Source organism: Pagrus pagrus (genome assembly GCF_965226575.1).
Source record: "Pagrus pagrus genome assembly, chromosome: 2".
Taxonomy (NCBI): Eukaryota; Metazoa; Chordata; class Actinopteri; order Spariformes; family Sparidae; genus Pagrus; species Pagrus pagrus.
The window spans coordinates 18,648,435-18,667,718 of record NC_140186.1 but is presented as its reverse complement, the minus strand read 5'-3'; the positions used below and the strand labels follow the sequence as shown (position 1 = coordinate 18,667,718).

General features: G+C 43.9%; 1 protein-coding gene across 13 annotated transcripts in view; it reads left to right on the top strand.

The window, feature by feature from the left end:
• Positions 1 to 2,957: 2,957 nt before the first annotated feature.
• The window catches only part of LOC311250434 (nuclear factor 1 X-type-like), a 113,810-nt gene continuing 97,483 nt past the window's right edge, over positions 2,958 to 19,284 (top strand). For 2 of the 13 annotated variants that reach the window (XM_084342118.1, XM_084342126.1), the window contains exons 1-2: positions 2,961 to 3,664; positions 10,975 to 11,058. In XM_084342118.1, coding sequence (XP_084198244.1) covers positions 3,662 to 3,664; positions 10,975 to 11,058 — 87 coding nt within the window. In that variant the 5' untranslated portion in view covers positions 2,961 to 3,661. Of the gene's footprint in view, positions 3,665 to 10,974; positions 11,059 to 15,117; positions 15,274 to 19,284 lie in introns of those variants that run through there. The other 11 variants (XM_084342129.1, XM_084342117.1, XM_084342128.1 and 8 more) reach the window with 10 other exon arrangements.

Here is a 19,284-nt window from a genome sequence, read left to right as displayed (position 1 = left end):
GTGTGGCCTCCTGCAGCCTCCGGGCTCTGTGGCTGCTCCTGCTGAGCACACAGTGCGCTCTCACTGTACAAACTGTTGTTTGTAAATTTAATTAAGGGTTAAGGAAAAAATCGTGTCGTGGGATTATTTGGGGTTTAGAGGCGCATTCTGGTGATTTTCCAATCAACTGGTCATTCTCCAAACAGGCCGTCGGGCATGTGCGAGCCTCCCAGTGAGCAGCAGCATCTGCAGAGACACCAGAGTTAATATTAAAAAAGGCAAATTTAGGAAGGTCATGATGTAAACTGTGAATATTATCCTACTGAATGATGCTGGTGTCATCCAGCCAATAAAACACCAGAACGCATAGGAATTATGAATTAGATATTTATTATTATTAATATTATCACTATTATTATTATTATTATTATTATTATTATTATTATTATTATTATTACATGTTGAAGTTGTTGTTGTGGTTGTTTAATTTCCATTCATAAAAATTACCCTCTGTACTTTTAATTATGCTTTTTATTATTATTTTATTGTGAAAGAAGCCTTTTTCTTCCTTCACTAACTCCAATAATAATTCCATTATTACATGTGACTGCTTAACTTGCCAACATTACCAACTTGTCACTGCAGCAACTTGAGGTTTGTTTCATGTCCCAGCTGGTGACCAGTGTTCATTTCACAAATAATAATATTAACACTTAAAAATCATTTTAGGGAGAATCATGGGACCATTTGTGTCACAAAATGATATTAAAGACTCATATTTGAGCCTGTACACGTTTATATAGACAACTTAATGAAATTGGCTGAAGTAGGGAATTTTTTATTTAGAAAATAAAATCGAAATAAAGAGTAAAATCTCTCACTTTAGAGCAAAAAATGCCCTGTAAGTATTAACGAACAGGTGAAAGTCTCCAGGTTGTCGTCAGCTCGCATTAATTGTCTTTGTCCTTTATTCTAGTTATGATGAAATGGCCTTTGTTGACCTCCATGTTAAGCCACATTAAAGCACTTTTCTCTCCCTGCTGCTGAGTAAAATGATCCATCACGGCTTCCGTTACATCAAAATCTTCTTTTTTGATTAAAAAAAACAAACAGAAAACGCCTCAAACGTCACCCCACAGCAGACGCACTTTGGTGCTAAACTGAATCCTCCAGATGAGGCTGAAACAAAAACTTAAATCACAAATTCAATTAAAAATGAATTATTGATGTGGCCAAATGTGAGGGGAGGTCAACATTTAATTATTGATAAGCCGTCATGTTGGAGGAATGTCATCAGACGTCTGATTTTTTTTTTCTTTTGTAATAAAAGGACGGATAACGACACACGCATGAGGAACAACACATCCTCTTGGAGCTGATTTATCGATACACCAAGGTTCAATAGTTGTGCATCCGTCTGTGCTGAGAAGGGAAGTCAGACTCGTGCTGTCCTGGTTTAAACTCAGCCTGAAATCACCTGAGCACGACACAGACAGAGGCTGGTTTCAACATTTGATTGGTGCCAAGAGCTGCGCTAAGGTTTTATGTTATATTTGAACATGTTTCTAAAATTGCTTCAATGTTTTACGTTTTCTTGGGTTTGATGAAATCATTTTTTTCATCTACCACAAATGTTTCCAGCCAATTTTTCTTTGTGCCATTCCCCTTTTTTGGGCACCACAGTGTCCCTACAAGTCCTGCTGGCCTGCTTTATTTACATCAGAGATGATTAATGCTCCTCATTCCACGTTTCATTAATAACTCTCTCAATTTTAAAACTTGAACTTCCCTTTGGCTCTTTTCCTAAACAACCAGGGAGCGAGTGTCCACCGGCTCTGCTGCTCCTGCTTCTCCAGGCTTCCAGTCCCCACAACTACAGCACTTTTATTAAAGAACAACACAAAACAAAACCACAAAAAAAAAGGCAAATTTGGAAATCTCCTGCGTTATTTCCCAGAAGTCAGATCTTTTATAGCTTACAATATGTCTGCGATGTCTCAGTCACGTCTAATCCTGTTGCTTCACTGCGTCCTCCTGTTGGGAGACACTGTGACAAGAAATCTGCGCTTGCTGAAGTGTTTAAAAGAAGCTTTCAAGTTAAAGCTCGCTAAACTCCGTCATTAAAATCACCACCAGTGTGAATTAACAGAATAGATTCAACCTCTTTATACAACAAAGCCCGTAATATGATCAGAAACCCTCTGAACCTCCTCTCATCCACTGGATCTCTGGGAACAGACTCTTTTCTTCTATATATTTTGGTGGCTAAGCAGAGACACCGTCCCTTAAATGAGTCTAATGACCTTTTAGTGGCGTGGTCTTCGCTTCAGATCAGAAGATAAGAAAAAACACCACGGAAACCAGAGCGGGAGCAGCTCGGGTCGTGCCCACAGTGCCACTCTGGAAACCTTCAGTACACGCAGGCGGTAGGTAGGAGCCAGTGCAGCCCTAATCCCCGCCGTCCGTGATTTAGCCCCTGGTCCTCCTAATTCTCCTAAAGCCCCAGCTGCTCCCCTGGCCGCTCCGCTCTCTCCGCGACAGCCTGCACACCGCTCGCTTTATTAATAATTCACCTAATAATTCGCCACTTCGACGCTGCTGCCCCCACCGCCCCCCTCCACCTCCACTGTAAACAACTGCCCCTAATTCCTCGTCTATTATTTGTGTGTGTGTGTAAACAGGTCGCACGCTGGTGAGGCGAGCTATTTAGTGGCTGATGTATATATATTTTTTTTCAGTCGGGAGGGAAGTGTAGGCTGTCTGTCGCGCACGGTGAGCTTCCATTTTACGCATCCAGAGCCACGCTGCAGCCCGGACGGAGCGACTACGTGTCGCCGCGCTGCGCTCTGCTGTGCCGTGCCGTGCCGTGCTGTGCTGTGCAGGCATTCTGCTTTATCGTAGCGAAAAAACGCAAGCTGCTCTTTCATCTCGTCAGCTTTGAGGAGGAGGCGGCGAGGGACCAGGGGTGTCCTCCCGTTTTTCTTTTTTCTTTTTTTTTTTTTGTCTGTGTGTGTGTGTGTGTGTGTGTCTATAACACCGCGTGTGTGCGTGCGCGTCGTTTGTGTGTGTGTTGGACCGAGAGAGAGAGAGAGGAGAGCGAGCGAGCGAGAGAGATACGAGGGTAAAACAGATCGGACGCGCGGCGCAGGAGACAGCCGCTTTTGGACACGTTTTGGAGACAGAAGCCGGCCGACCGCAAAGGCTGCGCACGGAAAAATAACAGAAACCAAACTTACTTTGCATCACCTCTCCCGTCCATTCAACGCGTTAGCGTGTTATTAATATTATTTCGGGGGAGTTTTTTGGCGTCTCCCAATCTGCTGGACAAGTTTCCCGCTGAAGGACGCACCTCGGGACTTTGACGCAGACGTCTCCCTGACTTCTTGCTGCTGGACATGGACGCATCTGAGGCCAAACGGCGGTAAACGGAGGGCTCGGAGCTGCTGTCCTCCTTTCCTCCTATCTCTTGCAGAGTGGACCCACTTTTGAAAGAGCGTGTGTTTTTTTTTTCTATCTGGGCCTAAGGCCGACTTGTTTAAAGGTCCCTTTTTTTGCTTCCGGCAACAGCGAAGAGACCAAGTCTTCCTCCCTCAGCCCTCACTCCCTCTCTCACTTTTTTGGAAGCTGAACTTTTAAAGGAAAATGGGGCATTGAGAGGGTTGGCAGATCTCCCCACGCTATAATGGTACGTGCTGTGTAACTCAATAGTTCCCCTTCAGTCGGGTCTATAGGGGTAAAGTCTATAGGACTGAAAATAAACCAAACATCATGTGTTTAAGTGCATCCCCGCGGAGGGTTTTTTTTAATTAAGGTTTCTCGTTTCTTTGTAAAAAGATCTGCACTTTGTTGGACGCGCAGAGTGAGAGTTGGCCGAGGGAGTGTGTGAGGCCATAGATGACGATACAACACACCTGTGAGCGCGTGTGTGTGAGCGTGCGCGCGCGTGTGTGTGTGAGAGAGAGAGAGGTGTGTGTTCACCTCGCTTGCCTGCCAATTTGAATCATTACAAAGCACCAAAACTCACTTTAATTAACATAAATTTAAAAAAAAAAAACATTTACCATGCAGCTCAGCCCAAAGCCTCACGTGCACCTAACAATGTATTTAAACGCAGCTTTTATATTTTAACCTTTAAAACATCTCTCGTTCATCTTTTTTTCCCTCTCAAACCTTCGTCAGAAACATAACGCTGTAATTAAACATGCATCTGGTATTTAACATTTAAAAGAAACAATGAAATGTGTTTCCTAATTGAAGCCGCTCCAGCCTCAGTGGTGGGTTAACAACGTGCAGGCTGGATTGTTTGCAGAGGCGCTTGTAGACACCGATCGACAAACTGGAGGCTGATCTTCCTGCGCTGCTCAGATCAAACAGAATAAAACACACACACGGCCGCACACTGAGGGGATCTGAAAGGCCGGAGCACAGTGATAGTATATGATGATGATGATGATGATGATGATGATGATGATGGTGATGATGATAATCTGCAAGCACCTTATAGTGTGGAGCATTCTGGCTCCACCGGTCTGCACTGTGCGGTTTTTTAGTATCAGAGGCGGCTGCTTTTTTTTTTTTTCCTTTTTTTTCTCCTCTTTTTTTTTTTTTTATCAATGGGCACTTCATTTGCGTAGTCGATGACACTTTATAGAGACTACAAGGGGGTGGGGAGGTGAGGTGACACACAGGCCGTCTTTGTGCCCCCAGAACAAGTGCTGAGAGGGCTTATGAAGAGAGCATCGTGGATGGGAGCACCTCCGAGGTGTTTAATGTTGATCAGGACAAAACAAAAGGAGGAATCTCTGATTGGAAATGATGATTTAATGATCTTTTAAAAAAAAAAAAAAAGTAGAAAGTCCTGCAGCATTTAGAGATAGAAATCTGATATTTGACTCTGTTCCTTTCATTGCTTTTTCTCACAGCATCAACTGATTACTATCTGTCTTCATGATGCTGCAGCTCAAAGCTTTTGAATTATTATGTCCATAAATTATAATCGTAATGTGCTTAAATTGTGACCTACCACATAATTTATCTTCATTACCTACTCAAGAGTAAAGGTGCCACGATGTGGCTCACTGGGTTGATTTGCTTTTTTGGTTTAAAGGTTGAGGGAGGGAAGTTTTTGTCGTAGCGTAGAAATAAAACACTTGGAAGAATTCACATGATCAGAAATCATTTTTTATGAGCAACACAACATTTGCAGGAGACAGAAGCTCGTTAAAGGTGCACTATGTAGTTTGGGAGCTGAAATTTGAATCAGAAGAGAAAGATCTTCATTGGCTGATTTTTCTTTTATACCTAAACAAAGTAAATAATCAAACTTTCTTTATTTACCAGCTGAATAAACAAACTGACCTTAAAGGACAACACAATTTCATACTGTTTGACTTTGTTTATATTTGGCGGACCCTGCCACCTTTCTAGCTTCAGACGAGTTCTGTGGACCTTATTTTCCTCCGAGAACAGCTTGTTTATTCAGTTATGGAAAAATTACATATTTCTGAGTTTGTAATATGACCTCATTAATACTGGAAATATTAAAATTCTTCTCCAAAACTACAAAGTGCCCCTTTAAACACAGCTGACCAAATACTTCCACTGAACATATTAATATTATTGCACAAAACAGGCGTAAAACAGTCGTCTAGGTCAAGGCTTCCTGTGTTCAACATAGAAATGTAATGTAATGGTTTAAATACACTTTAATAATGTGGTTTTTTTTAAAAAAAAAAAGAAATTGCAATTGTTGTCTCATCCATAAGGACAGAGGAAAATCATTTAAAAATAATAAACACGTCAGAAATTATCAGAAGTTCAACAAAATATGTGCGATAGTTGACAGAACTTGTAAATGAAAACTCCTGTCGTGAGCTTATTTTACTGCTGTTTATCCGTTATATTGAATCTATATAATGAATCCCTCGTGTATGTTTTAGTTTGGCTGAGGTTTTTTATATATTGTCCTGAAAACATCATCTGAAAGTGTCATCAACAATCAGCTAAAGTGTCTTTATACGGTGTTGGAGAGATGAGGCTGACATCAGCTAACTTTACAGGAGAAACCTGATTCCTGTCCCCCAGATGAGCGACAAATTGTCAGCTCGCTCTGTAACCCCAGAAGGATGTGAAGACATACTTTCCTGTGTTTAAAATATCAGCGTTACGTAACTTTATTATGGGGTGGGGGGTCACCTGCCAAAAATGTTTGTTGCCCTCGGTCATACCTGCACAACAACACCACTGTCAGGCCTTGAGCGGCTCAAAATGTCAAATTAAAGGGCCGTGTGTGATTTGTGATATCACCCTTCCAACTATCTGTCTGTTTGTCTCAAGGTAAAAGAACCATCAGACAATGCTTCATAATTGGCATGGATAAAACAGTCCTCATTTTGTTTTGATAGTAGGCCTATAATTTCACAGTTGGTTGCGCGGCGCGGTTGTTGCAGAGAAAACCTGCCAACCACAGAACCTGTCAGTCAAACCAAAGCCAAGACTTTTATTGGTGCCAAGCTGGGAGGTGGGCGTGAACCTTAGCATATTATGAAATACATTTTTTAGAGACATTTCAGTTGAAGTGGGTGAGACATTTTACACAAGCTCAACACGCTGCTTTACTGAGTCATACTCTTGTGTGTGTGTGTGTGTGTGTGTGTGTGTGTGTGTTGTAAGGTAACTCTACTCTTCCTGGTCTTTGCGGTAAACTCTGCTGTATTAGAACCATAACCACAAGAAAATCTCCCCACGGATCAGTCCTTGTGTGACACAAAGGGCCGATTGTACCAGCCCAAACCTCATTGTTAAATGCACATAGCCGGTGCGGCGAGGCCTTAACTGAGTGTGGTTTGGCCGTTAAAAGAAGCTTGAATGAGGATCCGTGTTGGGAAAAGGGGTGCCAGTGGCGTTGGGTTACCTAGTGTACGGAGGCGGCGTATGGTGCCACAGCAAAATGTTGCAGTTCAGTGTTACAACTGGCATAGTGTTATCTTAAGGCCAGCCTGTCGAGCAAGATTGGTAGTTGACAGGCGAGGTGCCAAGCCAAGCCGATCTTGGGGTGTGTCACAATGTGTGCTCTGTTCAAACTTGTCAAACAGTTTTGGTGAAAGTTTCTTTCTTTGCGCGGGATGGGGACTGCCATTGTTATGGCTGGCGCAGATCCACACAAGTTTCACCTCACTCAGCTGATTTGCATATAAGCACATTTGATTTGAACCCCCCTCACACCCCCAACCCACTCCATAAACACACATATGATCGAATTTTCAGCGTAAGTCAAATAGTTTTTGCTTGAGTCATCTGGATTTATATTGTACTCCTGCCTCCTGCAGTCAGGCCTCCATAACTGAAACTGTTCACACCGTGTGCCTCATGCCTCCTCCAGAATCCCACCGTTTACTATTGTGTAAAACACAACTGCGCAATTAAGCCTAATGCAATCTTCAGCACTGCGTCTTGGCTGCGCTTCTGACCCAACAAAAAACCTTCAGGACCCACAAGTGGAGTGAAATAATTAGCCCCACTCTGCTCAGCCATCCATCTATCCTTCTTTTTTTAATGCGGCCCCTCAGTTTTCTCATCTTCTTTCTTATTCTTCCCCGTTTTTCCCTTCACCTCCCCCCCCCGAGATGGCTGTGTGAAAAATCGTATTTTTCCAACATTTCTCCCCGAGGTAGCTTTGGCACGCACTCACACGGCGGCCATTTCTGCCTTTCATACACCCCTCACACACCGTGGAACAGATCGCCGGTGCGGCCCGGCGTCTTTGAAGTGGTTGCCATCTCACGCAGGTTGGCTGGACTCTCTCGTTCTCTCTCCCTACCCCACCCCCCCTCCCATTTTCATCCTGTGCCTTAAAGTTGGCAGTGCTATTCTCAGCCACTAAATCCTGATGATAAAAACGTGTTTAAGACACAATGGTGGTGATAATAATTATGGTTTTTAAAAAAGATGGACTGACAGCAGCGCTGATTGTGGCTGATGATTGTGCGGCAGCCAGAATAAATGCTTTCTGGAAACAAGGAGAGGGGCTGCACCAGGTGTGTGAGCAAGTTTTTGGTATGTAGGTGGTGAATTAGTGTGTGTGTGTGTGTGTGTGTGTGTGTGTGTGTGTGTGTGTGTGTGTGTGTGTGTGTGTGTTTGTGTGTAACTGCAAATTGAGATGCAGAGAGACAGAAAGATAGAGAGGAGGATCATTGATATGTTGCCATTCATGTGCTTTAAAATGGAGCCATCTGAGAACAAATTCCACCATCAGGGCCTTTCATACACAAAGCTCTGTGGAGGTGTGTGTGTGTGTGTGTGTGTGTGTGTGTGTGTGTGTGTGTGTGTGTGTGTGTGTGTGTGTGAGAGAGCAGGTTTCGGAGATCTCACCTCCAAAGAATTTGGCCATATGGTCGTCAACACATATACCCAGAGAGAGAGAGCGAGGCAGATAGAGAGCGAGCCAAGGAAGGAGTGTGTGAGAAAGAAAGTGAAAGAGAAGTGTCTTCTTTTGTCAGTGCAGGAAAGGCAGTTTAAAACACATCCTATACCCCTACCTTAGATCAGATGGCTCAGACAAAAAAGAAAAAGAAAAACCCTCCATCGCATCCCCTACTCCACATATTTGTGGAGTGGGAAAATCTGTCTCAATTAACACATTTGCATTGGGCGATGATGGACTCCAAATAGGTCACTGACTCAATCTCCCGCCTCCGAATCTTCCCTCTAAAATGTTAATTAAGGAGGGCTTTGAGATTTTTTCGCTCAGGGCTGGCCATATGGGCCGGGCATATGCTCTATATATATAGTACAATATATAATTCATACACTGCTGCAGGAGAGAGTGTTTGGGGGCCTGGAGTTTTTTGGGGGGTTTACTACAAAGGGAGTCAGTATGTTCTGGCCTCCCCAGTGGCAGGTACAGAGCTTAGCCTATTCATTAGCTTCGTGTTATTCACTGTTGCACAATGGGATTGTGGTTCATCAACACCTGTTTCTTTGGCTGACGACATAAAGAGGCCGTTTAAATTCTTCTTTGTCGGTTGGTTAATATAAAATGAGAGCAAATGATCTATTGTTGGAGTGCGGTGTGATTTATATTGTTTCAAAGAGCTCAAGTTAAAGGACGAGTTACACTGAGAATCTCTCTACATATGCACAAAGATATTCGCAAATAGTTAGCATGTTTCCTCACACTCTCCCAGTTGAACCAGTTGTCCCAGTGCCATCCTCCCAGACACCCATTCACCAGCAGAATGAGGCAGCGGCAGCCAATGAAAACAGCTCTTTCCCACCCGCAGCTTTTTGGGTCCGGCTCAACCAATCAGGGGCGGCTTGCTGGTGCACCTGACCCTGTTTCTGGCCGGGGACAGCCAATGGCAGGCGCTCCAGCACACCTGATGCATTGTGGTCCGTTCGCTGGTGGTCGGCAGGCTCGCGCTGGTGCGGACCCCCACACAGGTGCCGTGGATCCTGGCCATTATTCCGAGCGCCGGCCAATCAGATGCATCGTCTCATTATTATGTGGCCTGGCACACTTGGAGTGTTTGCGTTTTGTCTTGTGTGTGCGTGTGTGAGCATGTATGCGTATGTGTGCATCTGAGGAACTCTGCAACCCCATTCCCATAATGCTTTGCAGCCTTATCAGCAGGCCTCTCTCACTCCGTTCCTGGCTTCATCCTCTTCTTGAGACTCAACAATGGGCACTGTGTTGCCCCCTTAAGGAGCTGGAGGCCTCGGCTATAAAAAGAGACTAAAACTAAAAAAAAAAAAAAAACATGTTTATGGACTAATAAAGATGATTAGAAATCGCACAATTGCAGAAAAATGGAAGGTTTGCGAGTGCAGATTATCTGTAATAAAAAGCTGAGGGGAGAGACGGGGGAGAGAGGGAGAAAGAGAGTTAGCTGTACAGACCTCTCATTGCGAAGGATATGAATAGCCTTTGTTTTCACCACAACTCAGGGCTGTGTGGTCTGCCAATGTCTGGCTCTTATTATGGGGTTTGTGTCTGTGTGTCTGCGTAAGTGGCATGCACGTGTGCGTTGGTGTGTGCTTGTGTGTGTTTGCGCGCGAGGACGTGGAAAAAACGTACATACATATACGTGCAGGTGATTATATTTTCAAGAGCAGCTGAGACTGTGTGCATTTAAACGTTTCCACACAGCAGATACACTGTTTTCTCTCTGCTCCTGTTCAGCTAAATAAATGTGGCATGGGGTCTTGGGCTGGCACAAGCGTGCGTGCACGCTTTTTTATCCGTTAAAGTTGTGAAATGAAATAGGATTTCACAGAACGGCACAGCGGCTGTGGGATTTGGGCTCCCTTCGGCTAAGTAGAGTGGGATAGGTTGATCCAATCAACGGCAGAACTGCAAGGAGAGCCCATTTCACAGCTCCGGGCCCTGCCAGAACCCTGCCTGCCTGCCTGCCTGCCTGCTTGACTTAGAATACAAATGAAGCTCCCTGAATGCACACTTACACACACATGCATGCATGCACACTGGTACTTACAGACAGTCTGGCTGGGGATGTATAGTGTGAGAGTTGTAAGCAGACACTGTGTTTTCTGTGGAGAAATGAAACCAGTAGGGGTTATGAGGCTGTTTCATACAACACAGGTCAGTTTTTAGGGTTGTCTCACAAAGGGGAAGCAAGAAAATCCAGGTTTGATCAGGGTGACTTCAGGACACCATCTGTCACAAATGACCATCCGAATTTCAGCTAATTCTCAGAATTTTGTGAAATTGCACACTTGTTCTTTAACTTGAATATTTCCACTGTAACTGAGCATTTGTTTAAGAGTAAGAATTGTCAGCTCCAACATTTTATTTTGGTAAATACTGAGAGAGGTTCAAGCGGCCATTAAATTAGCAAATGTTTGAATTTCTGGACCCAAAAATGGTAGAGAACTGCTTCTTAAAAGTGTTTTTAATATCACGACAAAGTCACCATTCTAATTAATTAATACAATTTTAATAAACTAACCATCTCTTTGTTTTTTTGTTTTTTTCAGGCTACCGACACCTACCTGGTCAACGACGATCCTTCTAGAGGCCCAGGGATGCCTGAATGTTTCCTCGTTTCTGATACATACAGGGTATACACACACACACCACACACACACTACACACTCTCTGTCCTCGTCATGTCGATGTCTCACAGATTTATTTCCTGGACACTTTAACAAGCCCAGTCCATTAAAAATAATCTCCTTTTTCCTTTGTAAAGATTTACCGCAGTTGAGAGGAGGAGCACAAAAGACTCATCAGTGCATGTTGCAGGATCATTTTTACAGGGTCAGACTTCACCATGGGGATGTTAACCACTATATTATCCTCATTCTTCAGATCTTGAATGGGAGGTTCTGTGGGTTAATGTGTCCAGGAAATACATCACACAAACACACACACACACACTCACACACATTTTTGAGTGTTGACATTCTGCCAGTTAGCATGCACATCTCCTCATCTTGTCGTGAAGCCATGTGTCGATTGACGTGTGGCAACAGTGCCTTGCATGAACACTGTATTTCCTTAACGGGTCAACTTTTCTGATGCATGTATTTTTAACTTTCTTTACCTGATGCCAAGCAGTAGTTTGGCTTTGTGGCAGAGTTCGGACACATTTTCCTCATGTGGACGACAAAGCCAGCAGCCAGTTAAAGATATAATACGTAACATTAATGCATTTGTTATATATTTTGTTGAGTTTTATACTTACATTATCCCAAATGTTTCTCCTGCAGGACAGGTTCTGTGTGTGATCATTTTCATACCTTGTGTAAAAACAGCACGTCCTCCTTCAGGCCCCATTCAAAACTCTCGGGCTCCTTGGAGGACTGCTCCTTCGCCTGTGCGCTGTAATCTGACATGTCGAATTTACCGCTTACATTAAAGAAACGATGACTTCAGTTTTGTTCCTGTTGAATACCACCACGGTAGAGAGGCAGTAATCCAAACCAGTCAAGTTCAACGTATATGCAGCCATTTCACACAGTAAACACATAAAAAGCAGCAGGCGTAACACATTGCTCCGCACACACTCTCAGATTGCAAACAGATCCATATAGAGTCTCTGGGATCCGCACTGTGTATGATATGCTTGTTAGCCATAACGGCCAGTCAGCCATTTCTCTCTGACTGCATATGCCTGTATGCATTTGACTGGCGTGCTCCCTCCCAGAGCACACATAAACAGCTTACTCAAACAATATTTACACTGTACGGTGTAGTAAACGGCACAGTCACACACATTTTCCGTTCGCATATTTCCTGCCTTTTGAAAGGCGGCCTCGACCACCTGTCTCACACATTTAGCATGCTAATGGCAGTATCAGTATGCTACATCACTTTCAATATTTAATGGCCTAGCCACAGGCGATGGTAAACAGCGAGTATACGGGCAGCGCTGTGTGTCAACGGGAGACCACAACATGCTAACTTTAGACACACCATATGGTTTTCTCGTGAGCTTTTTAATGGCGAGCTCAGAAACCCGCCGGAGCCCCGTGTGCACTCGAGGGGCTTTTGTAGGTGATGGTCAGAGAGGACGCGTTTGATCTGAGTTTTGGAAGGAGAACCTGAGCGTCTGTGTTTTGTAACTCCTGTGGTTGCTATAGTTTGTTTGTTGCAGCCAAGCGCCTGTGTCGAATACTGAAATGGTTGTCTCGGGCCAGCCGGAGAGACAAAGACGGCCGGTGAAAGTCAAACAGTGTGTGTGATTAAGACGACAGAAAGAGAGAGAGGCAAAAAGATTATAAGATAGAGAAAGGTCAGTAAAAAGAAGCACGGAGGGATAGAAAAGGGGGTGGACAGAAAGAGAAAGAGGGAAAGCGAGGGAGCACACAAAGGCTCTGGGGTTTGGGCCTGTGCCGTGGCGGGGTGTGGTTTGGAAAGAGGAGAGACTATGGGAAAGGAATTGACTACACCTCAATATGCTTCACTTTCTTCCACTTTTATTTCGTATTTTTCTCCCTTTTCTCAATCTAATTCCTTCTCTAGCTGCTCGCGCCAGCATATCTTTGACCGCAAGACATTTGTGGCCGTGTACGTAGTATGTGTGTGTTGTGTACATACTGTACATTATATGCATGTGTGTCTGTGGTGTGAGTGTCTAAGTATCCAACATAGGCTGAGGTCTCGTAAAGCTGCACAGCTTCATATCCCCCTGAAAAACTTGGCATCCAAGCTCTGGGGTGACTTCAACCCCCGAAACCGCACCCTTACACACACGCACACACACACAGAATTGCATTCACACACACTTCCAAACACTCTCACTCACACACATGCACAAGGCAGGGGCTTATGTATAATTGCAGGCACTCTGCCTGCATATATGAGTTTGATTAGGCTGAGGAGCAGGGAGCGGGCGAGGATAAAGCCAAGCCTGATTAGAAACAGAGTGTATCGCTTCCATACAATACAAGTCACAATGAAACCGGTTTAGACCACTCAGTCCAACTTCAGGTATCTTTTGTCTCCAGATACGCATTCAGAAGACTAGAATATGACTTGGACCGGGTTAACAAATAAGAATCGGAGGAGTATCACAGCTGAATAATTTACAATCTTACAGTGAGTTAACTCACAACTTGCTGTTTGGACTTGTTTAGTTCCTTGAAGAAAATATAATGTGCCGTTGCTTCTACTTTGCCATAAGAAGCTTCCCCTAAACCCCAAACTGTGCAGCTACGGCCGCCCTCAGCCCAGAGTCAGGGCCTTGAATCCAGTCGTGACACCTTGTAAAATGAATTAAACACAAATAACTTTGGTTGCTGATGTTTTTCCGCTGCATCAAACACTTTGTCCACCGCACACTTTTCATTTACAGTAACAAACGCTCGAGTCGAGAATACAAGGGGGGGGGACCCTCTTCCACTTGAGGCACTTGAATGAGTTTACTGTGTGCTGAAAAGCTGAAAAGCTTTGTGTCACACTCCAGCTTGACGGGCCGACCAAACACGGCAGCGGCGGCAGCAGAAATCTCAGCTGTAAAATTCAAACCTTTGTTTCTATTCTGGGTCGCACTTGGGGTTTGCTTCTGCATTTTGTGTGACGGCGAAGGATATGAAAGTGGGAAAAGTTAATTGTGGGGAAATCTGACTCCTCTGTCATTTGAATTCAGACCTAAAGGGGCACTACGTAGTTTTAAGAGAAGGAACTCAAACTCAGAAATGTGATATTTACAATATTAATGAGGTAATGATACGAACTCAGAAATATTTATTTTTTTCACAACTGAATAAAAAAGCTGTTCCCAGAATGCTCTAGAAGAATCTAGAAAGGTGGCAGGGTCCGCCAAATACAAACATAAAACAGAATGAAATTGTGTTTTCCTTCAAGGTCAGTTTATATATTCAGTTTGTTTGGGCATAAAGATCTTTCTCCTCTGATTAAAATGTCTTCCCCAAAACTACACAGTGCACCCGTAAAGATTCAAGACTTATTTATAACACAAAGTCAAAAATATACTTAAAGCACTCGCTGGAAAGAAACTTTAAACACAACAAGGTTCCTTTTAAATATTAAATTGACACCACAAGTGAATTAAAAGTATTTCAAGCAATAAAATGTTCACCTCTGAGTAACAAAGACAAACTATCTATCTCTCTATCTCTCTATCTATCTATCTATCTATATATCTATATATATATATCTATCTATGTGGAAATGTTTGTTGCAGGACAGACAAAGCAAGAACAATCATCCCCTGACAAATGATATATACAGCAGTGGATGTAAACAGGGCGGCTGCTGCAGCGCTGTGCTGACAGATGGACCCACTGAAGAAATATTACAGATATTCCATATGAATTTAATAAAACTGCACAAAGCACGAGGAGGTGACTGAACTCGCCACATGCGCTCTGTGAGCCCCTACAGTATGTGTCGGGATACTGTATCTCGGCTTTTTTTTTTTTTTTTTGCTTTTTTTCTTTAAGCGATTCTTTGACAAAAAATTAAATAAATAAAAGAGAAAGTATTTCTTTTTTTTTTCTTTTTTTTAAACAGAACGATGAACATTTTTAAATACAGTTGGGTCCGTGTCGATCTGAAAGAGAAGCGGGGAGGGAGAGAGAGAGGGAGAGTGAGAGAGAAAGAGGGAGGGAGGGAGGGAGAGCAGTGAAAACTTTCCTCTAAAGTTGGTGCGGAGCTTTCACTGTGAGCGAGGCGGGGTTACAGCCTGGACTGAGCCACAGCGGCTTTGCAATGCGGCACCGCAGCGAACCTCCATCCAACTTTATTATCAACTACTCCAATTTTCATCTCTAGACACAACCATGTACTCCCCTTACTGCTTGACACAGGTATGAACAAATCGCCGTTTTCCACGCTCTTCTTCGTTGCCCTTTTTTTCCGGTATGGTGCGCCTCCGGTCTGTTTCTACTGTATGTGGTTACAGTGTTGTGCTGTGTGCCGTGCTGCTGCTGCTGCTGCTGCTGCTTGTCATTTGTTGCGTTTTTAAGGACCGTTTTTCCAGCTCTGCTCTCTTTTCCCCGATAGTGTTTAGCCTCCCTCTCTCTCCCTCGCCCTCTCTCCCCCTCTCTCCCCTTTCTTTTTAATGGCACTCCTCCAACGGGCTTTTCTTGTGCGTCTCATTGCGCATGGTTTGGAGAGAAAATGGCGCTTCTCCCAAATCTATTTTATATAAAACGGAGGTTGGAGAAAGGGGAAGAAGGGCTCGCTGCCCTGACAGTTGGCGACTAATTACAGTCGCCCCGAGGCAATAATCGGCTCTATCGACAAACATAATAAAGCACGGATCGAGTTTTAACACGGCTCGTTGAGTTGTGGGACAGTTTATTTTTTGATATGGAGGAGGAGGGTTTCTGACTTGCGGCTGTTATCGGAGGGCTGCCGGTCCTCTGCCGCGGTCGGCGCTGGCCGGGGGCCTTTAGGGTCACCGTGGACACGCTCACAACCATCCGACGTTGACTTTATTCCACTTCAGCAGCCTTTGTTTTAAAAACAAAAGTTTCGGGAGGGCGTCCTGAAGGCGACACAAGGAAGGGTGGGCGTGTGTTGTGTGTGCATGGCTGCAGTTTGATTAATCACAAATTGCAGCTGACCTTTAAAGACGCAATATGTTATTTGCCCTTAATTATATGGCTATTAGAGAAAAGGTGGAGATTTTAAAGGGATCACTTACTGTGAAAAGGAAATCTCGCTGCATCCTGTGCGTAATTTCAGAGGCCGTCTGGAGGATATGGCTCAGCTAGAAGTCAAACTGGTGATTACGTGTTAGTTTTTGTTTTAGGTGTCTTGATACAATATTATAAAATGTGTTATATAATTAAGATCTGGACTCTGAATATTCAGCTCGTGTTTTTTAATTAAATGAACAATGCTGGTCTCCGCTTTGACCTTTCGGGCCTCAACCTCTCTGTGCGCACTTCTGTCACTACACAGAAATAAATGGAGATCTATCTTTTTTTTTTATCAGCTCAAAGTCTGAAATCACCTTGAGGTTTATTATATTTTTGTGAAACTATCCACCAGAAATAATCTTTAATTGATCCGTGGCTGCACAAAGAAATTGCTGGAGCAGGTAATCCTTAAACGGCCTGTTCTGCCTTTCTTTCATAATTAATATTTGACGTGTCTCTATAAACTATATTTCCCACATGTGCTGAATTTGCCTCGTCTCCGTGCGCACAGCGTTTGTATCCGCGAGTGAAGCAAACACCATAAAACAGCTCGCAAACAGCAAAGGTCACGTCTTAAATGACCTTTCTGGTTTTCTCTTGCAGCGCCGCGCTTTTTTGCGCCCTTCCTGACCACACATTTGAAGTGGGGTTTTTTTGTCTTAGATGAAGCTTCTGCTCACAGATGCAGACACGTGTGTCTCCAGTCACTGCAGAGTTAACAGAGGAGAGCTGCCGGCGCGCAGAGCTCCAGCTTCAGGCCGCCGCTGGTCCGTTTTTCCCTCCGCCGCTCGGCTCATACCGCAGTACACACCGGACTGAGAGTCGTTTCCATGTTTCGCTATTTTCCCATCAACCCTCTCTTTAAAGATCAAGCTCAGTGTGGTCTTCACATTTTTTTAGTTTTTGTAGGGAGGGATTGTGGTTTTGTCTGAGGTCAGGAGCTTCCGTGAGGCAGTCCAAGAAACTTAATTATCAGGCTCATGCACTATAATTCTTACGCATTAATTCGCACTGATAGCTGATTTTGCATTATAAAGTCCCAGCTGTTCAGCTCCAGGCCTGTACTTACATGTGTGAGAGCTGCAGGGAGGTCACGGCCTGCCGCTCTCCTCTCCTCTCCTCTGCTCTCCCAGTCAACGCTGCCGTCATGTTCTAACACAGACAATCCCATCTCGACTAAATCTTTCAGAGATAATATTAGACCTTTATGTCATGTGTGGCGAAGCAGGGAAATCGCAGTCATTCCGTTCCTTAAACAGAACAGCGTGTGTGACTCGGACGAGCTCCGTGGAAAAACCCCGTCTCAGTATTATTTCAGGCCTTCTGCGCGCAGCTCAATATGTTTTCTGTGATTGTTTATAGATGTCTGAAACAAGGGGACAGCACTGCTCAGACTGCAAAATGAAATGTCATCACATCTTTCTTTTTTTTCTTTTTTTTTTGGTACTAGAATCAGAAGCTGCAAAATGTGTCTCCTTCATTTCTCCCTTCTTTCTTTTTTTTTTTTATTTCCTCCTGACCTTTTCTGGCGTCTGCTGAGCTCTAAACAGTGAGCGAGACATTTTCTAATCAATAGTCTATTTGATTTGCTCCGTAAAATAAGTCCAACAGCCCTACTGCATATTTAGCACAGATAATTTTCCAAGCCTGGTGGTATGAGGCAGAGGTCCGCATCGAGTTTCCTCTTTCTTTCCATTAATTAAAATTAATTGGCAGCAGATCCTCTCACACGAGCGCCGCATGGACGCGTGCTGCCCATATGCGCGATACATATTGATCTGCTTAGTGCTGCTGTTATTGCGTCTCCCGGTCCTGCTGATGGGTATCAAGCGGAGCTGAGTTTGTTTTGCGTGCTCTCAGATCTCCTCGACAGACTTGCGAGGATATTATTGGTCAGAAATGAACTTGAAGCCCGTCGTGCGCGCGTGTACGAGCGACGAGCTATACCTCTCCGCGTCACACCTGTCGTTTGAACTGGAAGGGCGAACATCCGCCTTTAATTCGCTTTAAATGGCTGTTTTAATGATCTGAAGCGGGATTGTTTGTAGTTTCTTTAAGTGTGTGTGTGTTTGGTGTCCACACCCGGCCACACACAGATGAATTATACTAAAGTGCATAATGCACGACTATGACTCCATTAAGACTGTAAATAATTCACAAATCACAGAAAACATGCAAAACCGGTGTAAACAATCTACAATGTATTATTAATGCTGATAAAAGCTTTGCTGGAAGGGCCTGGTAGGTGACGGACCCGGGCGGCCAAGAGTGGCGCACGCATGTGCACTTGCCAAACAGCACCGGGAGGTTTTTTGCGGGGCTACGTGGCATTGTTTCACATCCCTGTGACGGAAATGCATTTGCATAAAGTTTTAATGCGGTCTGAAGGTCGTCGTTAATTAAAACTTTTATGTGCTGCGTTCTGAAATCAATTATTTCAGACTCCACTTTAAGTCCCGCTTATCCAAATGAGATGTGGGCTGCTGATACACAAGCGCGTCTCACAAACACTGCCAACTTCTGAAGCTTTGCCGCAAACTCTCTCTTTCCCTCTCTTTCCGTCTCTCTGAGATGTTTTAACACTGTGCGGGAGATTGTTTAACTGTTTCCCCGCAAAGAAACAAACGCACACACAAAAAGTGTTTTGTTCGCTCTTAAGTGCTTCGTGTCCATCTCTTTGCGCTTCTAAAAGTGTGGTTTTTTATTATTATTATTTTTTTTTTTTAGAGTGGGAGATCAAATGAGTCCTTGAAATTCACTCGGCAGTGCAGATTGGCAAAGCACTTGAAAGCATGCAGTGAAAGCCATACATACTGTAGCCATGCCATATAGCCATAGCAACAGATAAAAAAAAAAAATAGAAAAAATGTGGAGATTTTGTAGTCAGTGTCTTTGGTGATGGAGATAAAGGAACCTGTCATCTGGACAAAATTATGTTAGTGCATGAAGTGTGTGCGAGCTCACGCGAGCAAGTTTGTATGTTGTCCGAAGCGTCTTCTTCCTTCAGTCGATTTTTGTCTCAGCGTCAGCTTCGTCTGCAGCTCCTCAACTAGACAAGAAAACAAACACATAAAAAAACAATTCAGCGATCATACATTTGTAATATGATCTATTGTGTCTACTCGTTTCGGTTAAAACTCTCGTTCGAGGCCTAAAAGTCCACACCAGGCT